At 50.1% G+C, this 20,636-nt stretch overlaps 1 protein-coding gene across 1 annotated transcript in view; it reads right to left on the reverse strand.

Annotated features, from left to right (window-relative positions):
- Positions 1–4,809: 4,809 nt before the first annotated feature.
- Positions 4,810–20,636, reverse strand: part of LOC144168388 (uncharacterized) — a 39,757-nt gene continuing 23,930 nt past the window's right edge. The window contains exon 2 of the mRNA XM_077697387.1: positions 4,810–5,033. Coding sequence (XP_077553513.1) covers positions 4,810–5,033 — 224 coding nt within the window. The remainder of the gene's footprint in view (positions 5,034–20,636) is intronic.

Consider the following 20,636-nt stretch of genomic DNA (forward strand, 5'->3'; position numbering starts at 1 on the left):
TGTTAGTTGACTGCTTTCTGCAAGCATTCAAGATTGTAAACAAAGTTTAAAAAAGTGTTGCAGGGTTGCTTTAATTTGGCCAAAACAAAACGTTTGCACAAAGAAACCTACATTATGGCTTCGTTTTTGACAAGGGAACCTGAGAAGGAAACGAAAACCGAACACAAAAAAAAATTAACAGAAAAAAACACGCCTGCTTTTTTTTTTTCTCCGAACCCGTTCGAACCCGTTTGAACCGGTTCGAACCGGTTCGAACCGGAACGGAATGGTGCTCCGGAACCGAACCCGAACCGAACCCGAAAGGCTTGAACCCGAACCCGAACCGAACCCGAAAAAATTCCGGTTCGACACCCTGAACGCAGGCGATGAGGCGCGCCGTAGTGGAGGGCTCCGGATTAATTTTGACCACCTGGGGATCTTTATCGTGCGCCGAAATCTCGTACACACGGGCGTTTTTGCTTTTCGCCTCCATCAGAAAAGCGGCCGCCGCGGCCGGGAATCGAACCCGCGACCTCGTGCTCAGTAGCGCAACGCCTTAGCCACTGAGCCACCGCGGCGGGTGGATGGATGCCAACACTGCCGTACGCCGGAGACGCGCGTGAATCGAGGCACCCTACTTCAACGTTTATAGAGCCGCGATGCCTACTCCATGTGCGTTCCTACCGGAACGTGGAACCTATCTAGTGGAACCTTTCGTAACTGTTGCCGTTTGATTTCTTAAAATGCCACCAGAACCTATAGTGGCGCGGGCGACTTCAGGCGAGAGAGTGAATGCAGTGAATGTAATATTTCAGTTGCCATCACAAAAATCAAGCATCAGTGAATTTTTTATGAAGGAGCACTGAAAATATCACTTATGTATTGATTTTCTGCCTCATATTAGCATGATGTTTTGTTCTTCTTCAACAATGTTGACAAGTATGAACGTTGTGCCACCGGACTTAAACGTGTAGATTTGGCTGTCACTATATACGACTATTTCGCAGGCCTTGTTTTACTTTGACCGGATGGCTGAATCGAGTCACAGACAGATTGTACTGTATTGAGTTTCAGCTAGATTCTGAACTCTCTCTGTGAACACCTGTGAACTTTTTGTGGATTGATTTTTGAGTAGCTTGTTTCACCGCCACAGACATTTGTGCAAAGTGTTGACTGCCCGGAGCACTTCGAAACTGATTGGGTTTTTTCTCTTTCTAGGGCTGCGCTGTCACCACTAGTCGATGCGCGCTGATATGTAATTTTGTAATAAATTCTCCTTTCACCAAATTTCTGCGTTTAGGTAGCCCATAAAAGGGTATCGTTTTTAAAAGGGCCGGAAAGACTATCTGTTCTGAAATTTCCTATATTTCTGTATTTATCTAGAACTACGTTTCTAAGTTTTCACTGGGAGCCTTTTGTCAAATGGTAACGTTCTTCCACGTCTTGTTCGTATCCGGGAGTATGTTGGGAATTGTAGTCGAAGAGGACGGGGCTCCAGGAACATACCGCACCCGTATCATCATCACTGTACATTTTTTATGCTTCGCGAATAAAGGGTTCCATCGGAATGTCTTCCCTGGCGGCGCTAGGTGGGCGTTCCACGACAGCTCCTTTAGGCGATACTTTTGGTGTAGTAATTGATGCGCCGAGATCATGTCCCTTTAAATATCTGAGCAAAATACAGGATATTAGAACATTCTTTAACACTTTGAAATTTTCTTGCGCTAACCAAACAATCCTCCGAGGATTGAATTTCTTAATTTGTTTTGTTTTAAATGGTGTTCAACGGTAGCAGGTCTCTGATTCACTTGCAATAAAGGATTATTTTCGCCTACGGCCACACGGAAGACAGTTATTTCATTTGAAAAAAAAAAAATTAGCGGCAGAGGTGTAGCAACACAGGCGCGCGCAGCGCAGCAGCATGGACGATGGTCGGGCAGTCAACGACAGCGTTTATTGTTAGAAGCGTGATTATATGCGTTGGCATCAAGAGAGCGTAAGGGAGGGTGGGAGAGAGGGAGAATGAAGGCGCACAGGGTCAAAAAGAAAAGGTGCGCGCGCAGCTGGTTTTGCTGGCCGGTACAAAACGAACGAATCCAACATTTCTTTCCTCTTAAAAGTGGAACCGTTGTACCGGGTTCCTAACTCTTGTCGATCGCCTCAGCGTGGGCTGATGTGGGACTGCCTCAGGAGGGTGTTCGGCCGTGACGACTGGAGGTTCCGTAGCAGCTGGTGTGGGAAACCCATTCCGACCATCCGCTGCCGGTAGCTCTGGGTTTCGCTCTTGCTCCTTCCGCCTGGGCGTACGTTGCAACGCAGGAGACGGAACAGGAGTAGTCACGCTGTCAGGTTCCCCTTCAGCCTCCGCGCCTTCAGTCGCCCCCGCAGATGCAGACTCTGGCGTCGATTCGCGACGGCGGCGGACTTGGTCGATATGACGCTGCACTACCCCCGTTGGCGTGTCCACGGCCACGGCCGCTCGATGGAAACTAGGTCCATCGAGCGGCCGTGCCACGGCTATCATTTTCGCCCCCGAAGCAGATTTTACACGTCCAGGCGTCCATCTTTTGCCGACACCGTAGTTTCGCACGTAGACGCTGCTTCCTGGTGAGATGGTCCAGTCGTCAGCGCACGGCGACAAGTTCTCATCCCTGGGCGGCAGGCATGTGTCAAGACGGGAACGGAGCCGGTAGCCGAGAAGCAATTCCGAGGGTGACTTTCCTTCCTTTTGCGGTGTCCTCCTGCAATGGAATAACAGGCGCATGAGGTTATCTTCCAGGGGGCCATCTTGCATTTTCCGCAAGCAGTCTAATGGTTCGCACTGCTCTTTCCGCTGCTCCGTTTGACTGAGGATGGAAAGGCGCTGTACGCAGGTGCACAATATTGTTTCTTGCTACAAACGTGGCGAACTCCTGACTCGTGAATTGCGTGCCATCATCGGACACGATTGTGCGTGGCACACCGAACCGACAAAACATACTTCTTAAGCAGCGAATGGTACCTGCTGTGTTCGCATGCCTCATTGGTACTGCTTCAATCCACTTCGTGTGAGCATCTACCACCACAAGTATCATCTTGCCGGCTAACGGGCCCGCAAAATCGATGTGGATCCGGGACCACCTCTCGGCCGTTTTCGGCCAAGTTACCAGTGGTGCTGCCGCAGGCATGGGCAGGTTTTCTACACAGCTTACACACTGCGCCGACAATTCTTGAATCTCCCTGTCCATTCCCGGCCACCAAAACAGTGACCGCGCCACCGCTTTCATTGACGAGGAGCCCTGGTGTGTTTCATGTAGAAGCTCCAACATCCTTTCCTGCGCCTTCCGTGGTGTGACGACTCTGTTGCCCCAGTAGATTAACCGGTGAGCCATCGACAGCTCCATTTTGCGATCAAAAAACGGCAACAAGTCGGGCGCCATTCCACTTGGGGTTCGAGGCCAGCCATGCAAGATGTATTCTGCGACACGGGCTAACAACGTGTCCTTGGCAGTGAGCTCCTGCAACTCGTGCGTCGTCACTATACCTTCGTGAAGGGCTTCCAACGACAGTACGTACTCGGGAGGGTCCCCCTCAACTACCAGTTCCGCTGCCGTCGGGGCTGGTAGTCTGCTGAGGGCATCTGCTGTCAGTAGGTGTTTCCCCGGAACGTATTGTAGCTTGTACTGGTAACCTCCCAGGAACAGTGCCCATCGTTGAATGCGCGCGGCGGCCATCGGCGGCGTTTGGCGGTCAGGCTTGAGCAGTCCCAGCAGTGGCTGTTGGTCGGTTACCAGGGTGAATTGCCGACCTAGGAGGTAGTCACGGAAACGAGAAACGCCAAAAATCAGTGCCAATGCTTCTCGCTCCAGTTGAGAGTAGTTTCGCTCCGCTTTTGTTAACGTTCTGGAACGAAACCCAATTGGTCTGTGCTCATTTCCCACCGAATGAAACAGAACAGCACCCACGCCATACGGGGAAGCGTCACATTCTAGCTTCAGTTCCTTGTTGGGATCAAAATGAACGAGAAGTTGCGGATTCTTCAAATTTTCTTTCGCTTTCTCGAACGCTGACTGCTGCGGTTCCTGCCATTCCCAACGGGCTCGTTTTTCCATGAGCTGATACAAGGGGCTGAGCACAGTCGACATATTGGGCAGGAAACGGGCGTAGAACGTGAGCATGCCAAGGAACGAGCGCAATTCGCTAACGTTACGTGGGCGCAGGGCTTGCATGACGGCGTCTACGTTCTTTTCAATGGGGTGGAGGCCTTGCCGATCTATACGATGGCCAAGGTAAGTGACGGAAGGCTGTCGAAACTTGCATTTGTCAATCCTAAGTTTAACACCGTGCTCTCGCAACCGCTCCAGCACTCTCTTGAGCTGCTCTCCGTTATCACTCTTGCCTTCTGACACTAACACGTCAGCAAGGTAGGCTTGGACACCCGGCAGCCCGCCGAGTACTGCATCCATCTTTCTTTGAAAAATAGCCGGTGCGGAAGCTATTCTAAACGGAAGTCTGTTATACCGGAAAAGCCCGCGGTGCGTGTTAATGACACACAGCCTGCTGGTCGCTTCGTCAAGGGGCACTTGATTGTATGCATCCTTTAAATCCAAGATGCTGAAATATGCGAACATGTCCTCTATAACCGGAAGAGGGTAGTGCTCCACCTCACATGCCGGGTTAAGGGTGACCTTAAAATCACCGCATATCCTCACGCTTCCGTCCTTTTTCAAAACGACCACGATAGGCGTAGCCCATTCTGTATGTTGCACGGGCGATAGAACACCAAGTGACACCAGCCGATCAATTTCACGAGAGACCTTATCGCGGAGGGCGTAAGGAAGAGATCTGGGCTTACAGAATTTCGGTGTCGCCGTCTCTGAGTTTCAGGCTGACTGGTGGACCTTTGATTATTCCAAGTCCTGTTGAGAAAACATCCTCGAACTCGCCGACCAGTCGGTTCAGCATATATTCGCTTGGCTTGGCACTTGTTGTAGGGTCAGGCGCAGTCAGGCCTCCAATCGGAACGCCCGTCGTGTCAAGCAAAGCAATGAGATCGCGGCCACATAGGCTGGGTCCTGCACAGTCAAGCACGATCAGCGGATTAGTCACAGATACATTTTTATACTTCACTGGAAGTTCGAGTTCACCCAACACCGGAAGCTGTCGCGCGTAACACGACAGCTTGATTCGTGGTGGTTGTAGGCGCGGCCACTGTGCGTGATGTCGATCGTACACTTGGCGCGATACGACGCAGACCGGGGAACCAGTATCGACTTCCATGGCCAGTTCTACGTCGCCCCATCGAAACGTGCGGCGTATGGGTGGTTCCAAACCGTTTTTTCTTCCCGAAATCAACGTCCAAACGTATGCGCTATTCATGTCGCCGTTGCTAGACGCGCTTTCAACTGTCAGTGCCTTTACACTCGTTGCCCGCCTTCCAACCTTTGCATCAGTTGCAGCACTGCAGCACTGCAGCACTTCTTTGCCAAATGACCGCGTCGCCCACAGCGATAGCAGCGTGCGTTAGCCCAGCGGCAGGCGTTTTCGTCGTGCTTCGTGGGCCGCAGTCATTCGACGCGCCTCGTGTATACGGTTACCTCGAGAGGGTGAGCGATCATGAGCTCGCATTTTTAGCACAGTCGGTGGTTCTGCACTCATATCTTTCGCATCGCTGTCGGTTGCCTCGGCTGCAATGGCCATTGTTTCAGCCTCCTCGAGGGTTAAATCTTTCTTTGCCAGTAACTGCTTGCGCAAGTTAGTTGAGCGTACGCCGCAAACAATCCGGTCCCTCAACATCCGGTCTAGCGCACTTCCAAAGCTGCAGTTGTCTGCTATGCGCCGTATTTCGACTAGGAACGCGTGCACCGACTCCCCTTCTTGTTGGCACCGGGTGAAAAACTTGTAGCTTTCTGCTATCTCGTGACGCTTGGGATCGTAGTAGTCATTTAAGGCTGCGACCGCTTCGGCGTAAGTAAGGGAATTCGGCGTCCGAGGTGCAATTAGCCCCGCTAGCACTTGCACAGTCTGCGTGTTGAGTGCTGCCACCAGAAGTGCTCTCTGCCTTTTGGAGTCAGTAATAGCATTTGCTTCAAAATACGCTTCAGCCCGAATAAGGTACGCTTTCCACTTATCTCTTGTGTCGTCGAAGACTGGGAGCTGGAGGCTGGTCATGGTCGTCGGCACTTGTTGCGGCAGGCCGTCGGCTTCAACTATTAGGGGAGCATGGGCGGATCCCATCCTCGTCGCCACTGTAGTAACACAGGCGCGCACAGCGCAGTAGCGTGGACGATGGTCGGGCAGTCAACGACAGCGTTTATTGTCAGAAGCGTGATTATATGCGTTGGCATCAAGAGAGGGTAAGGGAGGGGGGGGGGAGAGAATGCAGGCGCACAGGGTCAAAAAGAAAAGGTGCGCTCGCAGCTGGTTTTGCTGGCCGGTACAAAACGAACGAATACAACAGAAGTGTCCAGCTATTTCGCAACTGGATCGACAGTTTAGTGGGGAGGAGAGGGCAGAAACTCTTTAAAATTGTTGCGTTAATTTTGAAACATTCTACGTTAACAGCGCTATTAGTTTGCGCTGAAGGGGCAGTGGTCTGAGGTGCAGTCCTCAGGATCTTATGAAAAGGACACTTTTTAAGGTCACTGTGGTCGCTTTTCTGATGGAGGAGAAAAGCAAAAACGACCATGTGTTCGAGATTTCGGCGCACGTTAAAGATCCCTAGGTGGTAAAAATCAATCCGGAGCTCCCACTATGGCGCGCCTCATCGCCTGTGTAGCGTCGGCGCGTTACACCCTACAAATCACCATCACTTTTTAAGGGGAAAGCCATAAACGTTCAATTGAGCGAAAACATTGGACGCGCATCTGCTCGCGTCGCTTCAAATATCGCCGAAAGACGATAGCCTTCTGTCGCCTGTGTTACATAACTGCCCCTCCTGTGCCATCCGTCCACCTCTCGCGCTGTATTGGAGCTTTCCCGGGCCAGCCTCTTGGGCGTGACGTGAGGCACCCAACGTTATCTGGTGTAACTTCCTCAGGCACTCCCCTCCCCCACGAGAGTCGCTTTCCCTGCCCCACGGGAGCGATACGCGGATGCAACCGTTACGTGCTGTCGGGTAGAATCCGACAGCACACGCGGCAATAATGTCAGAAGCAGCAGTAGCTATCCAGAAAACCGGGAGAGCAGTCAAAGAAAGCTTTGTTTCACGAAATTCCTCTGGTCACTTAAGTCCGGCCATGTGCTGTGAAGGTGAAAGCATGTTGATACTTGTCCACAACTCCTTTTCTGTTACATCGTATTTGCGTCCTTTTATTAGCTTTTTTTTTGTCTATTGGCGCGAGTTACTTCGACCGGCTTCTTTTCTACGCCATGTCTGCGTTCTTTATTCAGCGTCGTTTTCTTCGTCTTGCAGTACTATAACGACGCCGGCCACAGTTTCCAACAATCAGAATTGTGCGCGGCTAGTGTGTACCTGTTCTACTCACGTGCCATTACGCTCAGGTGGTGTCACGCAGAACCCACTATTCTACAACTTCTACATTTATGTTAAATAGTTTGGGGATTTCTGTGAAGCGGTCACATTAGTTCCCCGAAGCTGCCGATCCTTGGTAATTCATCCAAGTGAGTATGTACTGCGAGGGAAGGAACAACAACGACGACTTTTGTTCTGCGCTGGGTAACATGCACAGATAGCGCAGCGGAAGGGCATTTACTGCTACTATGGATACCCGGGTTCACATCCCATCGGACCAAATGCGTTTTTCTTTGCTCTATATAGCGGCGGCGATTTCCTTGCACGGACAACAACGGTTTTTCGCAGAATGAGGCATATAAAACTTCCGTCCTAAAAATCAGGCACCCCTCCGTCTAACAGCGAACATGGTGGAACGCGATGCTTTCTCGTGACGGATCATCATCGTCTTTACACTGTGAAGTGCAGGAGTTTTCTGTTGTAATTTTGCACGTCCGTTCACCCTTCTCCAAATGCAAATCGATTCGACCATGCCGAAATGGGGCAATCGGATAGACGCGGGCTTTACAACACGAGGGACCCAGGTTCGATTCCTACCACGGGAAGCGTTTTTTTTTTCTTTCAGTTCACCCGTTTTAGCGCCAGAAAAGCTAGCACCTGTTATGCAGTGAATGGGAAAGCAGAAGTGCTGAAGTGTCGAATCAATGTGCCGGTATTGTGTGCGCCGACATGTTGGATGAGGTCGCGGAGTGTTTCATTTGGCTTGTATACATATATGCGCTCAATCTGTTTGGGAAGCACCGTGCTACCGGTATTGTTCAAGCTGCTGTTGAGCTAGGCGCCTCGTAGTTCATTGCAGTAGCTTTAGGTTGTTCACTGTCGCGCCTCCTGGTAGGCCTCTCTCGCCGTCTCCGTTGCTCTGCCAGTCTCGATATTCTTCGTGGTGGGTGATTTACCGCCTCTTGACGCTGGGTTGGCTGATGATTTGGCCCTATTCCCCGCAGCGTGCCACTCCCGCAACACGTCAGCGCCGCATTGGCGTGTGCGAACACGTTTCATAGCTGCTGTAGCTCTACTTTTTTCATATCGGCTTTGACTGCACATGACCAGGGGTGTAGATCTGTCGTCTCATTGCTGGCATAATTTTTCCTTCTTGCATCGTCTTCTTCCTCCCTTCAGTACTACAGTTTAGACGCTTGGCCAAACGCCCTCGTTTCATCTATTAGCATAAACGCCTCCGCCCTAAATTTTTTGCTTGGTTGGGACTGAGATAGGTTAGAACACTGAGTCTGCCTCTCGTGAAATAGCTACTTTATTTGTTTAATTTTTCTTGTTTTTAAATTTACCATATCTGATTTGCTGTTTTGTATCTTTCACTTCTTCGTCTGTCGTTATCATGTTCACCGAATAATTAATTTTTGTGAGTCCACTCGCTTCCCCCCTCCCCCTTTTCATAGAAAAATGAAATCCTGTGTCACCGCTGTTGCATGCTGAACATGCGGGCTGTCCCTAAGACGCCGTGTAGAGATGCACTATTAAGTAAAAACCACCAGTGCGTGATAAAGGCGGCGTTCAACCGAAAAGTGACTGGAATCTCGGACACTCAACAAACCAAATATCCCATAAACGTGCAACCGCTATATTGCGGCCAGCTGTAAAAATCAGGCACCCCTAAATCTATCGACCACTATGGTTGAACGCGAAGCTTTCTCGTGGCAGATCATCGTCGTCTTTACGCGGTGTGATGCAGGAGTGTTCTATCTAATTTTGCCCTTCCATGCCACCTTTCCCAAATGCAAACCGCTCCGACCATGTCGGAATGGTTTCAGGTTGATTACATAAGCGGCGATTGTCAGACCCAGGAATAGGCAATCCTTTTTCGCGCAACCATGTTTTCACTGGGAGTGTTGATGTATACTGCTTAAAGAAAAGCGTTTTTGCATTTGGCAGAAGACACATACGTGTGACACGCTTCAAAACGCTGCCCTTATGGTGGCATTGATCATTGTTTTGTTTTGTGGCGGGATGCGGTGTTTTCTGGGATGTTTTGCAACGAACTTTAAAAATGATATGAGCATTACCCCTTATAAAATTCGGTTTTTGCCTTTTCTAGATGCTACTGAAGTGCCCTATGAAATATTTGTTGTGATGGGATTGCATATAACTTGTGGCAATGCCGCAAGACTGACAGGCACGTGCAACCCCCTCACCCAACGAAGCCCATTTTTCTGGAGCAGGCTGCGTTGGTGCGAAGCATTTATGCGGCGCAAAGTGATCCACCAGAATGGCTGCATCTGTTGAACACGTGCGTCTGCTTGCCGGCGCTTTGACGGACGGCTTTTTGTAGATGCAGTGATATTCATCTTCTTCGATGACTGACAGCTTTTTAGGGTGTAATAAGTGCAGTTTTCCATGCAGTGAAGGAAAAAAATGTCGGATTGGAGCAATCGTATAGACGCCGGCTTGGTAACACAAGAGACCCAGGTTAGACTCCGGCCACGGGAGGCGTTTTTTTTCTTTCACTCCACCCGTTTTCGCGTTGTAGACGCCGTTAGTGAGAACTCTAAATCTTCGCCCTAACAGTATGTGAAAGCGGGTCGTTCGCCTGTGTGAATGTTGTCCCCGTTATGCCGTTGCATCTCCAATTCCAATTCCTGTCCGTGTTCTCCACCTCCCAAATGAAAACAGGAAAAAAGTGGGGAACAACACCGGAACCAGGAAAACTGTGGGAGGTTTAGAGACAATTAGATTTAAATTAACAGGAACAAGGGCCCAAAATTTAAATTTCAGAAAAAAAGCATTAGTCGATCTTTAAAAAACATCAAAAGACATCAAAATCACTAGACGATTTTCATGCGTTTTGGTGTTCGCTCATTGTGTGAATGTTGTCCCCGTTATGCCGTCTCAGCTCCATTTTCTTCTGCTCGTTTGGATGCCTCGGGTCGCCACTTCCGGGCTTTTATCCGTAGTGTAAAACGGAGTGAGAAATGAGTGCCGCGCCAGGGAAGCTACAAAAACGATGGAATTGAAACGACGTCGACGGAATGTCGAGACTAGTGAAAGAGGAAAGTCAGGACAGGCAGTCGATATATGCCACCCTTAAGAGAGAAAAGGTAGCCACTGACACTTAGGGAAGAGAGCGTATGCCGGTTGGCACTGCGCGCAGATGTGCCTCGCAAACAGCCTTAGAGAAACGCTGAGCTTTGGTCTTTTGAAGTTGGAATAAAGAGCACTCGTGGGGCCGATCCTCAAGTTCGCGAGGCGTGTACGAGATTTCGGCGCACGTTAAAGATCCCCACGTGGTCAAAATTAATCCGGAGCCCTCCACTACGGTGCGCTTCATCGCCTGCGCTGCGTCGACGCGTTAAACCCTAAAATCAATCAATCAATCAATCAATCAATCAATCAATCAATCAATCAATCAATCAATCAATCAATCAATCAATCAATCAATCAACCAATCAATCAACCAATCAATCAATCAATCAATCAATCCAGTTCGCGAGATAGGAGAGTGTGGCATTAACACCTTCCGAGAATTCATTAATACCTCTTTGAATAATTTTTTTGCATGTATACACATTTAACGTGGTTGCACGTTTTCTCGACACTCGTACATTTAATCTGCAGCGAAGCACATTTTTTTAATGAGAGAAACGACTTTTTATTGCCTCACGCTGCTGTAGCATCGCATATCGCAGGAAAATTCGATCGTGCCTCACTTGTGACGCCAGAATATACTGCTTCATTTCAATGAGATGAGTTTTATTAACCCTTGGATGGGGGTTTGCTGATTTTCGAGTACGAGTACGGGTTTCTCCGTGCAGCTTCGACCTTCAGCCGTTCTATCAACCATTCGGTAAAATTTTTCCGCAAGAGTAAATTCTTATAGGAATATTTGGCCTGCAGGGTGCTCAGTTTGAGCTTTCACAGAATAGCAAGTTTGCATTCAGGTTTCGTGCTTATTCATGCGTACTCTTTCTCTTGGTCTGGCATTCCGCTATGCAGTTTTTTAAGTGTCAACATGAGCGTACAAGACCGCGAAAAATACATTTGTAAATGTGCAACACGCTTACCTCTGTTATATTCAAAGTGCTATGATCATCTTGAAGAATAAAATTATCTGACGCGTTAACCACGAAGTAGGAGCAAATAAATACCGCGAATGCAAAAATTCTCATTTTGTTCTGTTCTGTATGCCCTCTTTCTAAATTATGGAGTTTCTTGCCGCTGGGGTCGGCACATTTATATGCGAAGTCAGCACAGCTGTTGCGCCCCTGGAGGTACGTCAGAGGAGAAGCGTTCTTTGAAAACTCCTTGAAATGAAGGACTACTGTTTCACACTCGCTTCACGTGGAGAATTATGTCTGCAGTAAGCCGACGCTGTTGATCAATAACGTTTTTTATGAAAACGTTACTATTTATAGACGAGCAAAGCAAGGCAGATGCTTGCTATGAACAGCATAAGCCCTGAGAGTCCTCTTGGTGCATGTCGTTCGAATTAACTTACAGGCGACTGGCGGCAGCAAACAATGCCAAATTGCTGTGTTTAAGGCCATAATAGAAGGTATAAATGCTGATATGAACCAAGCTTTCTGTATATATTAAGTGAGTGTCTGCTTATGAATTTCAGCCTGCGTAGCCGCTTTTTTTTTATAAATATACCTACCAGCGCGTGAAGCTCCTGCTTGGTGATTCTTTCCCGTTGCGATCTACTTCGGCACTCTTGTGGTTCTTATTATTCTGGTCTAAACCCGTCAGCTCTGGTCCATGCGAAAAGAAAATACGGAGGTTCCGCGTACGCAGAAAACTCCTCCGGCGTAACCCCGTGAGCATGCTCTAAAAACAGGCTTGAAAGGAGCTAGGTGCAAAGAGGAGGGAGCGATAAAGGACCTATCTCGCACCTGAGCGCGCCCGAACCGAGCTACTGCGTGCAGCGCAGCGGAAGCGATAGCGGCTAGGGTACGCTACGCCACCGGCGGCGGGTACCGGGACAAGATTGCGAATGCGGGTGCGCTCGCAGGCGCGGCGAGGCGGGCCACCCCTCAACGTAACGAATGCGCGGGCACTGCGAGACGGGCACCAGAACGAATGCGCACTGGCCCTGTAGGCTGGCGAAGCTAGCCGCTATGCTAAAACCGTCTAGTAAGCAGGGGTGGCTGCGGGGCGTGCGGAGCAGCGTTAACCATCCCTACGTTACTTCGAAATGAGTACGCCACGCGTCATACATGCTCCCGAGGAGCAGGCAGCTTACGACTAGCGATGCCGCGAGCAGGAACGAGAACGGACGAAAATACCACACACACGCAAGGTGTAATGAAAAAGGTTTTAATGAACCATAAGGAGTAACACAAGGGTAAACACCGGTTGCACGTTACAGCTTCGCTAATTAGCCACCCGTACGTAGGGAATGGGCGCATTTCCTTACCTACGTGATAGCTCAGATATGGTGCCCAGATATACTATTACCTTCGTATGTGATGGGAAATACATTTGAGTCGGGTTTCTATCTTGCGCCCAAATTTCCAAATTTGATATTTGCCCCCCCCCCCCCCCCGGATAACTTTTTCAGCAGATAAAAGTTTCCTTTCATGTAATAAAATCCCAGTTGGGCCAATGTACTACAGAAAATTTTTTACCATCGCTTTGTAAAGGAAGTTGAGGGAAGCGCGAAAGCTAAAAGTGAGCCATGATGATTGTGAAACTTTCGAAGACCCAAATCACAAAGGAAGAGCGAACCGATGCGACGATCTTTTGAGCCATAAGTAAACGCATCTACGAACGATATTAATGTATACCGATAAGTGGTTTATGAGAGAAAGGCATACTATTGTGCGTCATGATCGATGCGAATAATGGTCTTATCTAGAGCCATTCCTTTTCGCGCTTTTCAAGTCCCCGTTCTGACACAATGGAAGACGGGTTTCACGCACGCGCAGTGTGTCCAGGGACCTTATTAGAGCTTCTCGGTCGACCATCGGTCTGTGGGGAAATTAGTTTTTTGACATGTGTTACGATTCTGCGGGCCACGCCACGTTCGCGCTTGCTGCAAGTTTTGCTTAGTCCCCCAGTGTGTAAGAAAGCTACCTTGGACAACCCGCAAAGTGCCTGGGAACGGCCGGAATAGGCCTCCTGCGCTGGAGTTTTGGCGACATGCAGCGCCCCTAGCGGCCGACGCCTCTGGGTAGTACAAAAGCAGACGACCCTCGCCGGCCTCCATGTGTTTTCAATTAAAAGCCAGAGTGAAAGTTGGTTGTGACGTTCTGTGGCGTGTTTAAATGACTGCATGCTGTATGAAATAGCCCTTAAAGTAGCTGCAGAGGCTAAACAAAATAATATCCGGTAAAAGAAGCCGATTTGTCGGCTTTTTTTTGCGCGAGCTGTCGCGGTGGTCGCGGCGTGGGACAGTATCGCCAGGTCGGGTGGTTTAACTGTTTGACGACAGTTAGTTTTTTTCTTCTTGCGTGCGGTCAACAAAGGAACGTTCACGAGTAGCATAAACACGGAACGCTGCTCATCTTACATCCTGAGGTAACTGCAAAAGGTTGCTTCATCGGGAGCATGCAAGCGAACGCAAGAATTGCGCAGCCGACTCAGCTGACACTGCTGGCCTGGCACCGCCTTTGAAACGAGTGGAAATTTTGTTTCGTATTTTCGCAAACTAAAAGATTCTTGCTTAACGTTTTACGTCGCACGATTTACGAACGGCAGGGTACATGTATACTAGCGAGTAGGTGGGGCAATAGCGCCAATTAAATAAACAGATTAAGCGCTATTAAAGGACGCAAAACACGCACCTAATCACACGCCCGCTGCCTGCAAAGATGTGTACTTCTATAACATCACATAACACAGCATAACATAACACAGCCGCATACACGGCGCGGGGCCCGGAATATTTATATACGATCATCACTGACTGTGTTGGTTTCCTAGTGCAGGGGTCGTCGAATCTGAACGCCGACACGCCAGTTTTGACTTCAAATGGAGTTAGACAGCGTGACAAGAACGGAGAATTGGCGTCCTCTAGCTTAATTGCCCCCCCCTCCCCCCCCCCATCTTCACACTTCGCCAGATTATTGTCAAATATTATTGTCAAATATACCATCACTCCTGTAGAGCCATTGGTATAACATATTCGAATACCATCGGTAGGCCATGATCCTGCGTTCTTATGCTGTAGAGCACGAAATATGGAACTGGTAGCTGACGGGATCAAAAACCTGTGCCAAATGTAGTTGTGCTAGGGCTACTTGGGCTGAAGTACTGGAAACACATCCAAGTATAGACTTTGCAATGTGAATGTTAGCTTTTATAGATCGCCCGCGGACGCCACATGTCTTATGGTCACCAACAAGAAGCTCAATGACATTTTGAAGACGGTTTTAAAAACATTCGTGGGGATTTCGCTACATGGGGGTACACATGAGTGCAACGGCCTCGTATGGGCTCCCGATTCTTCACTGGAAATGAGCGGATTACCTCAATCGAACACTCTAGCTGTACCCCTAACGAATTCTTAACGTCCAGCGGCATCGTTTAACACCTGGACGACCGACCAGGACCGTCTGCATCGCAAAAAGCTGGAGCTCACGTTTTCAACGCCCGCATCAGCGCTAGGTCTACAAACCAGGCCTAGCGCACCAAGCTGCCGCCACATCGCAGCCACCGGCTCTGCCGTCAGGCGCGCAACCCAGACTCCCAGCTCTGGCTTCCACGGCGGATGACATGCACTTCAACGAGCACAGCGGCCGAACCATTCCCACAGAAAACCCCTGGATCGAAGTCTTACGCTCCCGACGTAAGAACACGGCATCGCCACCACCAGCACCATCCCTCTGCAAAAATTTTACGAATAGTGCAAGAGCCAAATTCACACAATCTCGTCGTCGCAAGCACCGACCATAAGGAGTACGCACCTCGTACTCGGCACGATCAAGACCGTACAACTCGGAGCAGTTGAGTACGAACTCATGCCATATATGAATCCTCCACCGGAGAACAGCCCCAGTGTCATTCTCGGCCTGGACTCGGATTTCACCTCCGATGCACACCTCAAACTAGTCCAATCCAACAAGCCTCAGCTGCTACATGCCCGCTTAATGGGCCCCACTACCTCGGCCTTACTGACATTCCAAGGGCCCCACGTACCATTGTATGTGAAGGTTAGAAGCCTTCTCTACCGCTTGTTGCCTCTTTCGGCGCACCGTGCAGGTGTGTCGACTGTGCGATGACATTGGACATCGACAAGACGTGTGTCCCAACTCCGACCCCACTCAGTGCCGAGACTGCGGACTGGGTGAACCCCCAAAAGACCCTATCTGTTCGCCCAATTGCAAACTGTGCGATCTTCGACACACCACAGCCGGCAAAGACTGTCCCAAGAAACTGGTTCCAGCTCATCCAGGGCCCAAATGTCGTGCCTCATCTTCCGGGAGCGCCCCACCATGCACTAGAGCCAACGACCCACAACAGACGAGATGGTCTGCCATAGTATCGGGCACTCCCACTGCTCATGCCTACCCTCCCCTCCCTACAAGTTCCCTCAACCCTCCGCCTATCACCACTACCCACCAAGCTCCCACCGCAATAGAGCAGCTACTAGCGGAAATCAAGCAGCAAAACGCCGCAATGTTCGCGCACACAAAAGCTCTCGAAGCAGCCAACCGCGCCTCCCAGCAATCCCTAAATGAAGCTCCAACCCCCGCACTTGCTATCACCGTCCCACATCCTCTAACGACCGACCTCGTCACGTCTCTCATCAACGAGAAAATCACAACTGAAGTCCTTCCCATGGTAGAAAAACACATAGCGTACGCAGTGCTTACCCTCAACTAAACGTTCAAACAAACCAGTGACTCCATACTTCGTCTTAATGAATCCATCAGCCAAGGTCTTACTGCGCTAGAGCAAGCAAACCAGACAACCGTCCATCACCACGTAAAAAAAAGCCAAGCCCTCCCCAGAATACGATGCCGACTTAGCCCCGAACACCTCCCTCCCACCCGTAGCGAATAATGTTAACGCAGTGACGTTCTATCAATAGAACTGCCGCTCGGTCAATAGAAAAAGGCCCAGCTCCGTCATCACGTCACCCTATCCCCACCGGACACCATCGCGCTACAAGAAGCTGATGCTCTGAAACCCCAACTATCCGGCTAAGCCACGTTTACCCATGACCGCGGACACAGGACGGCGGTTCTGGTGGCGAAGGCATTAACCACCCAAGAACACCCCATTTCTTCTCCGTTTGCCCATACTTTTGCAGAAATTATTCCTATGCAACCCGGTCAACCAAGTCTATCCATCCTGAACATCTGCAGTCCTTCCCAACATGCCCTCCGAGATATCGATCCGCTCCTGAACGAATCAGCAAAGAGAGCCGGCACAAACCCCCTGCTTTTGCTCGGCGACTTCAACGCCCCCCACCATTCATGGGAGTATCCTCAAGCGACGAAGAAACGCATGACACTCCTTCATACAGCCCAACATCATATGTTTACACTATGCAACGTCCTCACCCTTCAAGTGTCACAACAAGGAACAAGTGTCACTCGTGACACAACGCCGGACCTCCATTTGCCCGCATTGCAGCACCCCATCTAGAGTGGGCGCGCTTACTACAGTCTGGAAGCGATCATTACAACCTAGCCCTCGCCTTGCCCCATCTTCCCTTTCGACGACGCATCGGACAAGCAAGGCTTGTAGACTGGTTACCTTTCCTCAAATATCCTACATCCCTTCCCCTTGCGGAGTAAGACCTCGAACGATGGACGTCCAAAATGACTGCTCCAGAGCAGAAACATACTAAAATCCTTCCTCGCCCAACTCACAACTGCCAATCCTTCAGTCGACTTCCACCTCGCTCATCTGTGGGAGGCTCGTCGACGCCTCGTCAACAGACGGAAAACTCGCAAACATAACTGCTCCCTCAAACACAGAATTGCGGAAATCACCCAGCGGGCCGCTCAATACGCTCAGATGCTGAAAACCCAGAACTGGCGATCTTTCTGCGACAAACGGGGGGGGGGGGGGAGGCACATTGAGCATCAAGCGCATATGGCGTAGTCTCCGCCACCTCTTAGTCTCCAAACCATCCAAAACAACAGCGCAGCAGCAGCTACAATGACCCGTCTACAACCACCAGCATTCCCATAACCACTTGCTTGATGCAGTCCACACAGATCTTTTTGGGTCCCCCGAAAACTCGCCAATTCCCACTACCTTACCCTACCTGGATTGCTAACCCGAATGTCGATGCTCCCTTCACGATCCAAGAACTGGAGCAAGCCTTCACCCGCTTGACGCGCAACACCACGCCGGGAAAAGACCGCATAACAAACAAAACACTCATAAACTTAGGCAATGAAACTCTCTCGTCTATCCTTACCCTCTTTACCAAACATTGGGAAGCTGGAACCCTCCCCCAGCAATGGCCGCATTTAGACATAATACTCGTACCGAAGCCCCACAAACCTGTAGCCAGCGACAACCTCCGGCCGATTTCTCTTCGTGCGTGGGTAAGCTGTTCGAATATATGGTGATTATCGCCTAACAACCTACCTCGAAGACAAGGATATCTATCCCTATACCATATTTGCCTTCCATGCCCACCTCTCCGCTCAAGACGTACTCCAACAATGAAAAGGGCAAAAAATAGATAACCTAAGCAAAACCCAGCCCAGCACCGTCCTTGCTGTTGGCGTACAAGCCGCCTTTGATTACGTCACGCACGAGGCCAATTTGCGAGGCCTTCAAACAATTAACTATGGAGCGGCCACATTACTTCGTCCGAACCTTTCTGAGAGATCGGACAGCCACAATACGCCTGAGAACCATACAATCTGACCGTTTCCCCAAGCCGACAAAAGGCACTCCTAAAGGGCCTGTCATTTCCCCATTACTTCTCAATATCGCCCTCCTTCAACTTCCAGCCAAACTCTCCACAATGTGCACGCTCAAATATTTACAGCGCCGAGGCCTCACCTGTGCACCCCAAATATCCGCATTACTTGTTCTCCGCGCACACGCGCGCGGCCGTCCTCCACAACCAACGCCTGACCCGTACGTCAACCCCCGCCTGTACTTGCTCGACCCTGACCTGCAGCGCCACTTACCCACTAACATGCCACGTTCAGATGCCACCCTACTGTGCCGACTGTGGATTGGAGTTGCTTTCACTAAAGCTTACTCATTCACTATCGGCATGACTGACAGCCCTGCATGTGACGTGTGCGCCACGGACGAGACAATAGAACACCTGTTGTGTCACTGTGTCCGGTTTGCAACGCAGAGACTGCACCTGCCAACCGCTTTCCGGAACCTCGACAACCAGCCATTAACTGCGCAAACTGTTCTGTGTCACAGACGTAGCCCATCACAGTCTGAAAAGGCCACAAAAGCACTACTTCGGTTCTTAAAGGACACAGGCCTGTCTGAACGATTGTAGAGACACTGTGCACCATTGTTCATTTGTTATTTGGTTAGTTTACCGTTTCAGTTTAGGCTTTATTAGCGCCTATTGTTTTGTTTTTGTAGTTATCTTTAATTTTCCTTTTCTTGCTCCTCAAGCTCTATTCCTGTATTTTCAATACTCTTTCTTTCTCTTTAAATCCCTCCTTCGCGATTTCCCATGTGTAGGGTAGCCAACCGGACTGTAACCTGGTTAACCTCCCTGCCTTTCATGCACTGTATTATCCTTCCTTCCTTCCTTCCTTCCTCCGTTCCCGTCCCGCAAGTGACCACTTTTCGAATTCTCGGCGTTCCCTTGAAAGTGTACAGTTCGGGAGCCCCTCTTCTTCCGCAATTCCATATGACCGTCACGCAGCTTACGTACCTCATCAGAAGAGTCTGCAGACAGCACCACGGCCTCCGAGAGAAAGACACCTGCCAACGTATTCATGTGGTCCTGATAAATCGCATCATATATGGGGCACCATGCGTCCAACTGAAACCAAAGGAACACTCCAAACTCGACGCACTAATTCGCAAAACATATAAAACTGCTTTTCGGCCCCCGGCATTTAGTCCTACCACGCACCTACTCCGACTCAGCCTCCACAGTACACTATCTGAACTCTTAGAAGCACATCAAGTCGGCCAGCCCGCTCGCCTATCCTTCACACCCACGGGCTGCACCGTTTTGACGCACCTGGGTCATTCCGTTCCTACCTCATTGGACATACCACAACGCATGACCCCCCAAATCTGCACACACATCAAAGTCTTGCCAATTCAGCGCCATATGCACTCTACTTACGACGTGGGTCGAAGACAAGCACGCGTTCGTCTAATCGAGAAACGATACTCCTACCACCCCGACACCCGATACACGGATGTCGCATCCTACTCGCACCGAAAAGCCCATGCAATGGTTGCCCTCAATTTTCAAGGCTCCATCCTGACATCCGCCACTGTCGCTGATGAGACAGCCATAACCCTCGCCGCGACCACAGCGCCTACCGGCTATGTAACCATCCTTACTGACTCGCAGCAAGCTTTGCGGAACTTTCTGACCGGATGCATTTCACCTCCTGCCCTCAAGCTTCTCCAGATGATCAAGACCCCGTCAACATCCAAATTGTATGGACCACAGGTCATGCCTCACTTCAAGGGAATGAGGCGGCGCATGCCGCTGCCTGCGATATCCTACTGCGGGCATTGCCATTGGGGGCAGGTGACTTAGCAGCACCCTCGTCCAACTATCCCGTTCCCAGTCGATACACCGATATACTGCGCCACTACCGTCAGAACCGCTGCCATTCCCCACTTCCTCATCCCTCCCTCAACACTTGCGACTCCCGAATATGGCGCAGACTCCAGAAGGCAACATATTTTTAGACCCCTATTTTTCACCATATATCCCCCACTACATACCCTTACAACTGCCCTACCTGCCACACTCCCAATACGACTTACCATCTTGTATGGGCATGCGCCGACCACACGAACCCCCTCCCTTCCCCCACCCCGGAGCAGTGGGAGTGCGGACTGACCCTCTTTCAGCTCGGGACTCAGGAACACCTGATCTCTCAGGCAGGAGCAGCAGCAGTCACTCGCATCTTTCTGAACTGAGAAAAGCCACTTACCTTTTTTTTCCACGCCACATTCGTGCACACAGAATTTTCTTTGGGTTCGTAGCGATAGGGGTTGGCTTTGGAGTAGGCCGCGGGTTCTAGTTACGAAAGCAACTGAAAAATGGCAT

This window comes from Haemaphysalis longicornis, unplaced genomic scaffold, assembly GCF_048455015.1.
Source record: "Haemaphysalis longicornis isolate Haplotype H1 unplaced genomic scaffold, Haemaphysalis longicornis Haplotype H1 scaffold_2, whole genome shotgun sequence".
In the NCBI taxonomy this organism is placed as follows: domain Eukaryota; kingdom Metazoa; phylum Arthropoda; class Arachnida; order Ixodida; family Ixodidae; genus Haemaphysalis; species Haemaphysalis longicornis.